At 44.7% G+C, this 8,444-nt stretch overlaps 1 protein-coding gene across 14 annotated transcripts in view; it reads left to right on the top strand.

Moving 5' to 3' along the window:
• Itpr1 (inositol 1,4,5-trisphosphate receptor type 1) overlaps positions 1-8,444 on the top strand; it is a 292,664-nt gene that overhangs the window by 189,749 nt on the left and 94,471 nt on the right. For 13 of the 14 annotated variants that reach the window (XM_048356179.1, XM_048356178.1, XM_048356180.1 and 10 more), the window contains 2 exons: positions 5,113-5,245; positions 6,938-7,128. The exons of the other annotated variant lie outside the window; for it this stretch is intronic. In XM_048356179.1, the coding sequence (XP_048212136.1) occupies positions 5,113-5,245; positions 6,938-7,128 (324 nt within the window). The remainder of the gene's footprint in view (positions 1-5,112; positions 5,246-6,937; positions 7,129-8,444) is intronic. 14 annotated transcript variants of the gene reach the window in all.

Consider the following 8,444-nt stretch of genomic DNA (forward strand, 5'->3'; position numbering starts at 1 on the left):
GAACTAATGACCCATCAACCATATAGTCTGCTCTCACCCGATGCTGTGATTCAAAGACAGCTTTGGTTGTGTTCAAACCTTAGTTTGCTCAGGACCCACCACAGCCTCTTATTTAAACGAAAGGAGCTGGCAGTTCTACATAGGACCTCCCTGATGAGAGCACTGTGCCTACCCAGGTGCCAGACGATGGCCAAGTAAGCTTTCCTTGTTCCCTGCTACCCACCGTAGCCTTCTTCTCAGGTCAAGTCTAAAAACGTTCTGCTTTGTAATTACTGATGATCACTGTAGATAAATACAAAAATATAACGGAAGCAGTTCAGAGTGACATGACCAGCTATAAAAGCTGCTAACTTGTTCACATTTCCTTCAACTACTTTCTCATTTGAAACCCGTGGGAGCACATGTCCCAGAAGCACATGCTGCCGGGGGGGTTGGTGTAAGTGTACAACTTCCACACCCTCTTGTCATTCAGTCATTCTGTGTTTTGTTTTGTTTTTAAGTCACCAGCTGTTCAGAGTTCCTCAAATTAACAAGGGGTTTGTAATATTTTCCTTTGGCAAGGAAATGAACAAATATGGGCATCCTTGAGTAGAATCCTAGAAGGGGAAGCAAGTTCTAAGTCAAAGGGTAGACTCTTCATTATGGTGCCGATTATGCCTTGCCAGACTATTTCTGGAAGCTTCTCTCTATGTAGATAGATGGATAGATAGATAGATAGATAGATAGATAGATAGATAGATAGATAGAGACATCTCCATGCCTGTGCCGGCCAGCACTGATCTTTATGTTACCCATTTTGTTGGGAAGATAACCAGATATCGTGGCTCCCCGAGAGCTTACTGCCTGCCCAGCGAGGTTTCCCACGTGTTCAGAGATCCATTTTTATTCGTGCTCACCTCACTCAGGTGACGTGGCCTTCGTCCCTGTCTTTCCCGAATTCGCCGGGTGAGCAGGTGCACAGTAACTGTGAAGGCTGCCCTAGTGGAGCGTGGTCATGGGGGTCCTGGAGCGTGTGCGCCAGCCCAGTGCCCGGACTCCACTCACCTGTCTCAGCCTCAACCCAGTCCTGTCAGAGAGCAGATTTTCTTTTTTTCCTGTTCTCTTGCTTTGGTGGAGGAATAAACTTTGACTTCTCAGACTGTGACTAGGGAGGCTTGCCCTTGGGCAGAATTCAGAGCATAGTGCCTCAGTATCTCTCACACAGCGCCTTGACCAAGGGCACCTTGCATTCATGTGCACCCCCTCCCTCCCTCCTTGCCTGCCTCTCTCCAGACTTAGCCTGCATCTTAGCAGTAGCTGGCAAAGGCATTCAGCCATCCCTCATGCCCCCAAGCTCGCGAGAATCCAGTACCGAAGAGTCTTTGGAGTTAGAAGTAGGTACAAGTCTCTTTTTTGCCAGATTGTAAGCCGTGTGATTGGGGTAAGTCATTTCACCTCTCTGTACCTCAGTTTCTCCTGCTGTCTCCATCGTTTAGGACAGTCACACTGACTGATGTATACAAAGCACTAAGCATGGTAGCTGGAATCTAATTAGTAGTCAGCTGGCAGTTTGAAATGCTCAGGTGGTTTTTGAAGGCCAAGGGAGCAGGAAAAGGAAGGTATTGAAAGTTCAGGTGCTATTTCAGTGCTGACTCAGGAGAGACTCACCCCCTGAGCCAGATCTTGCCTAAAAGCACATGATCTGTATGTGGCTCAAAGCTGGGGAAAACAAAAGATCGCTTCCCTCCCTCCTTTGAGTACTATTGACTACATTACCTCTTTAGTACCTTGCTCAACTTGCCTGCATTCCCACCCCCACCCCCACCCCAGTTCTCTTCTGAGCCCAGAGTTTAGAGAGTTGAATTGGTACCAATGGAAATCTTTAGCCAGGAAGCAAGGTGGGAGCTCACTTTCTCTGGTCCCTATGGTTCAGCTACCAGTTGTCACTATCTGAATGTGACATCTATTAATAATGAAACTTTGACTTTTCCTTTTTCTCAGTCTTAGGTGACAACGTGTTTTGAATTTCTTAGCAGAGGTGTCTTACATATTTGTTTACATATTGTAAAGCGTAAACTGCTTGGGGGAGGGGCAGAGGTGGGTGGCTTTAAAAAAGAAAAAGAAAAACAAAACACATGTCCAGCCAAATCCAAAAGCTGAGAAATGATGTTATTTAGGAAGTTTTTTCTTTCCCTTTCTCTGCAGTCAGATTTCCTAGCCTGGTGCACTGTGAACAGCTTAGTGTTGAGTAATTCATGTCAAGATGATTAGGAAGGCTTTTCTCTGCGGATTTTAATTTTTCTTAAACAAGTACTTTTAAAAAAACACCCAGAATTTTCCTTGAACATGAGTTTTTATACTAGGGATTTATATAACTTCTCAATAATGCCTATTCATTTCCTCTTCCTGTCACTATCCACCTAAAATTCTTGATCTTGAGTCTTCAAAAATAAAACCCCAAACAAATTCCACTTGCTAGGGTTTTTTTTTTTCCAATCTAAAAATTATTTGGAGGGTAGCAGAGCAGGTGAGATAAAATATGTGCCCCAAGCCTCATTTATTAAGAGAGAAGAAAAGTTTGTCTTCCATAATGAGCGCATTTCATGATATTCTCTTACGGGGGAAAATGTACCATTTTGATGCACCTGTTGCCATAGTAACTGCTGGTTTTGAGAGAGAGAGAGACAGAGATAGAGAGAGAGTGTGTGTGTGTTTCCCCTAGTTGAAGGAGAGGCAGAATGGTGATTTGCTCTTTCCTGTGTCTTCAGCTTGGCACTCAGGCTGCATGAATGTGGACTTCCTGTCTGGGGTGGGTGGGTCCAAGTGTTGCTTTCTTTACCTCCTGGCTGCTGATGGCAGACTGAGAAACTGGGGTGGGGGGAGGGGCGGGTCTTGCTATTTACTTTCAGAACCACTAGAAGGAGAAAGAACAACCACCAGCAAGAGGTGAAAACGTGCTGGTTTTGCCCAGGAAGTGTATGTGCTTGTTGTCTGGTCCCCAATAGACTCCTTTGATTTGTCTGAGTAGCCCTGTGGTCTTCAGCCTTGATGTTGGCCTGGGGTACCTACTTTGCCATACATAGATCCCAGGATTTATCCAGGCCTTCTGCCTCTCATGCAAACCACACCCAGTACCAGGTTTAGTAGCATTGGCTCCAGACCACCTCTCTTGTCTACATTCTTACTCAAACCAAATCAAATAGAGGCAGCATGATAGTTGACGAGGGAAATCACCTTTAGTCTATGGTATTCAGAACCAAGACAATAGCCCATTTTGTTCTCATTTGTTCTTCTTAACTGCACCTTTAAAAACTGTGTTTCTTTAATAAAGTCAGCCATCTAAGACTCCAGTGTTCCAGGGACTGCTTCGGACACTGGGAATGTGTCTATCTGGTCAAACGCTGTCTATACTGTCATGGGGTTCTCTAAGCCATGAACCAATCTACTGAAACCTTCCCCCCCCCCCCCAACAAACAATTTACAACAACAACAACACTTAAAACATTACAGGTAACTTCTTCCTTGCTATGTCAAATTCCTGGTTGGGCGAAGTGGGAAATGGGTTTCATGAGCTGATGATGGCGTCCTCTGCTGACCATGATGGGAGTCAAGTGTGGGTGGAATGGAGAAGGGGAAATGGATCTCTTTTGTTTTCTTCTTCATTTTCTGCACATTTATTTAAAAGCCTTCATTGCCTTCTCTTCTCACCTGTTTACCTTGTTCTGTTTTTGTCCCTGGGCATCCTTTGGTTAGCATCATGAATGAATGAAGGAGATAAACCTGGCAGTGTCACCCTGGAACTTCGATGATTTTGACAGTTGACAACAGGATTGCAGGGTTTTCTGGCCTTTGCCTTTCTCTCCCAGTTCCCTCCCTTCATCCCTCCCTCTCTCAGGACCTCCCTCCCCCCTCCCTCGGTCCCCCTCCCAGCTTGTTTTGCAAGCACCTCACTCACATCTCCAAACCTATTTATTCTGAGAGCTTATGAACAAATCACTTAAGTTCTACCGAGTCAGGTTACAGTTGCGGTCTCTTCAGAAGAACTCTTGAGTGTCTATTTTGGAGACCTGCTAGATTTCAACACCTCTGTCTGCTAGACTTCTCACTTCCCTTCTCCCCACCATTCACAAAGGAACTCCATGCCTTTGTCCCTAGAACAAACAAATAGCAGAAGTTCCAGGGGAAATTCATCAAGCCTGTACTTTTAGAAATGCACAGATTAGAGAGGGGTCTGTGAATCCTTTGGGAGCCTGCTGGAAATGTGATAGAGGAATAAATCATGTTTCTGTGTGCTAGCTTGCCAATACATCCTTGTAAACAGCAAACACATTGCTTTATTTTCTTGGCTAGAATGGTAAGAAAGGGGTACTGCATCCTCTGTCCATAATTCCTTTTGTGTTTATAGGTTTTAATTTTTTTCATTATTACAAAGTTGACATATGTACAAAAGGAATTAGAAACCCTGTTCAACGCAACGTCACCCACTCTGATCTCATGCCCTTTCTGCCTTGTGGGTGCTGCCCACTCTTTCAGCCATAGCATTTGAAGAGCAAATTCCAGGCATAATATAATTTATCTGTGATTGTTACTTTTGATGAACATATTTGATATCTGCCACTGATTTATTTTCTGGAGCATTATTTTACCATTGGCTCACGGATAGGGCACCTTTGGAAAAAAAAGGCGTAATTTTTGACTTTTTGTATCATTATGCCCACTTAGGCTCTCTACGCTGGTATATTAATATTTTCTTGGGACCTTGAGAATAAACCCCTGTGCTTGGAGTTTTCAAACTGTTGAGTGGAAGCAGGTCTGTGAATTACTCAGATGGTCCAGAGTCTATCAGCTTAGCCCAAAGAGCTTTTTGGTTTTGGTATTCATTGCTGTTCAGAATTACTCCTTCAGATAGTGAGTATTCTAGATTGCCACCATTAAACAAACAAACAAAAACCCTTCAAAGTTGACTTCAGAGTTTCAGAATCCTTTTTTTTTTTAAATCTTTTTCTTCACTGAGCACTGAACAAAATGGAACCCACTTGTACCTGAGTATCCCTGGGTTTCGTTTGTTCAGTATTAGTGGTTTCGTCGTGTTTTAAATTCAGAACCTGATTTCATTATCCTGTTTGAATCAAGGGTGAGGCGCTCAGACAAATTCTGGTCAACCGTTACTATGGAAACATTCGACCTTCTGGAAGAAGAGAGAGCCTTACCAGCTTCGGCAATGGCCCGCTGTCGCCGGGAGGACCCAGCAAGCCTGGGGGAGGAGGTAGGCTGTGTGCTGTGCTAACAAGTTTCACGTGTGAGCCCAGCGCGTCACGTGAGAGCCGCCTGCTTCCGCGTGGCTGGAACTCAGATTGAGTGTGTGTGTGTGTTGCAAGTGTCTGGGTTTTTTTTAGCAACTTGTTTCATCCTTGGTCTGCTCTCAAACTGTTGTCTAAACATATTTCCTTGCAAAACAGAATTTCCCCGGCAACTGTATTTTGGCTAAGTCTTTTCACCCCACTTCCCCAGGCAGAGATCGTTTTGGTGCTATTGGACTAAGTCAGGAACTAGATTTTATTGTACCTTTTCCTGTGGTCATTAGGACTCAGGTTTCCCATACAATGAGGAGGATATTGGCAGCCAGGATGGTGAAAGCTACCATGTATGATATCATACCAAGCGCCAAGGCGCTTTGCATTCTTTCCCTCGTTTTGTCTTCCAGTACCCACTGTAGTGGTAGGCACGCAGGCAGGAAGGTAGGTAGCTAGGTAGGTAGGTATTCCTGTTATCTGAGTTTATCAGAGGACTGGGAACTTGTTTGGCTGCTTTGGTATTTGAGCCAAGTTTATCTAATTAGAATACCTATGCTCTGTGCATCTCAAACTCTTACAAGAGTTGACAAAAAAAAAATCAGTCATGTGTAGAAGTTCTTAAATGTTCATCTTTAAAGATGTTCCAGATTATTTTAGGCACAATGACAGGTAATTGTTGCAAAACTACTGAACTCCATAGAGGGTTTTTCCTAGCTCGAAGCACAAATGTCAGTTGTCTGATGCAGGAGATGGCCAGGATAAGCAACATTTGAATTGAGTGCTTCAGAAAAAGAACCGATAGATAAATTTTTGCTTTGTGAAATGGACCGTTTCTCTGTGTGCTGTGGTATTTCAGTTACCCATAACAGCACAAGGTATGTTCTTATATCCGAACTTAACACAAATGATGGGAATCCATCCCACTGGCTGGCACGGGACTTTGGCATACTCCTCTCATCTGAAGGTCTATAAACGGGAGGACTTGTGTTGTTCTTTTCCCCACTGCTAGCTCTTGGCTTTGTGCTACTAAATTACCCTTGAGTAAATATTGGTTGAATGAATATTTGCTCAGTGAATGAAGAAATAAATGGACAAATGAGTTATGTAGAAGCGTGAGGATGAGTTTGCTAGAGAATAGGTTTACTAGTTCTTGATAATTCTGCTTTTAGTCATGTTTTCATAGAAGAGAAAGTCTTGGCTTGTGTGATTATGTGTCACTTGGTGAAAGTGCCTTAGTTCAACACCACCTCTTGCTACTTAGAAGCCAGGAGTCCTTGCTAGGCACCTTTATGTCTCAGTGCTAATTCATTTCACGGTCCTTGTAGTTTGTTTCTGTGCTGGAACTTAGTGTGTAAGCGCTGTCCCTGAGCTTTTTTGCTCAAGCCTAGCACTCTACCACTTGAGCCACAGTTCCATTTCCAGCTGTTCTGGTAGTTCATGGGAGATAAGTGTCTCACAAATGTTCCTGCCTGGGCCAGCTTCGAACCATAATCCTCAGACCTCAGCCACCTGAGTAGACAGGATTACAAATGCCAACCACCAGCACCCAGCTTCTTTGGGGGCTTTTAGAGGATTGAAAGAGTTAATACAGATAGAGCGTTCAGTGCATAAAGTGTTGATGCATACATAGCAAGCGTTGTTCCCACCGTGCTCTGTGTTCCTAGGAGGAGGCTCTGGGTCCGGCTCCATGAGCAGGGGTGAGATGAGCCTGGCGGAAGTTCAGTGTCACCTCGACAAGGAGGGGGCCTCCAACCTGGTCATAGACCTCATCATGAACGCGTCCAGTGACCGGGTGTTCCACGAAAGCATTCTCCTGGCCATCGCCCTGCTGGAAGGCGGCAACACCACCATCCAGGTAGGACTGGCGCTGGGCAGCCAGCGCAGCCTCTGTTCTGGGGCCCAGGTGCCCAGCAGGGGCCAGGACTTGTGTGACAGACCTGGCTGTGACAACCCAGTCATCTCAGACATGGCTCCCAGACAGAAGTCGTGTGAAAACGGATGACACACTAAGAATGTGCTAAGAAGTTTGATCCCGGGTCTGTGGCACAGAAGGTACTCTATATATGCTTAGAACACGTGATCAGCTGAAGTTTCTTGGTAGTTTTTATCTATAAATATGGAGGATCTAGAAGAAACGTTGGATTATATGTGCCACTTAGAAGGTTTAATTTGTGTGTGTGTGTCTGTCTGTCTGTGTGTCTGATAGCGAGAGAGAGTGTCAGTCAGCTCTGCTTCCAGCTTTTGATGGTTAATTAGAGATAGGCACCTCATGGACTTTATTGCATGGGATGGCTTTGAACCACAATCCTCTTATCTCAGCTTGGTGAGTAGCTGAGGTTCCAGGCTTGAGTCACCAGCAGAAGATCTAATTTCTGTAACTGTAGAATCTGCAACTATCACTTACTACCTTTTAGCTGAATGTTCAATAAAAACCAAACTATTTTTTAGTGAGTAGGAACTTAGAGGGAAATGTCAAACTGGGTTGGTTCAAGATGAAGCGAATTTTTGTTGCTACATGGATATATTTATTTTAAAATAATATTAAAATTAGAATTTTTATAGAAATCCTTAAAGAGACCAGCTTAATGAATTTTAATAATATATAAATAATACAACTTTAAAGAATTTGCTTTGTTGTTTGCGGTCAGAGTCTTACTGTGTTACCCAGGCTGGTCCTGAACTCCTGGCCTACAGCTGTCCTTCTGCCTCGGCTTTCTGCGTAGTTGGGACATACAGGCTTACACCACTGAGTGGGACTAGCAATAGCATTTAAAATGATCTCTTTCAATATTGTTTTAACCATCCCCATTCCCACTTCCTTCTGGGTTAGCTCACTAAACGGGGTTTGCCGGGCGGGGCAGGGCTGCCTCGGGTGTACATGTGCACGCACGCGTTCCCATCAAAGCTGTCCTGAGAGAAAACTCCCATAACACGAGCTTCACCTTCTGTGTGTATCTGACCTGACGTATTCTTGGCCTTGAAGTTCCGCGTCAGGATCGCTGAAGGCTTGGCTCTTTGTGAACATCACAGAAGGGCGTTGCTTCCTGTGGGGAGATGGGGAGGTGCCAGTCGAGCCAGGACGCCTGGCTTGGCACATGCAACACCGGTTGTGTTTCAGCCACTGCTCACTCTTCTCAGCCGGGTGCCCTGTGCCTTGTACATCTGGCAGCA

This window comes from Perognathus longimembris, chromosome 10, assembly GCF_023159225.1.
Source record: "Perognathus longimembris pacificus isolate PPM17 chromosome 10, ASM2315922v1, whole genome shotgun sequence".
NCBI classification, from domain to species: Eukaryota; Metazoa; Chordata; class Mammalia; order Rodentia; family Heteromyidae; genus Perognathus; species Perognathus longimembris.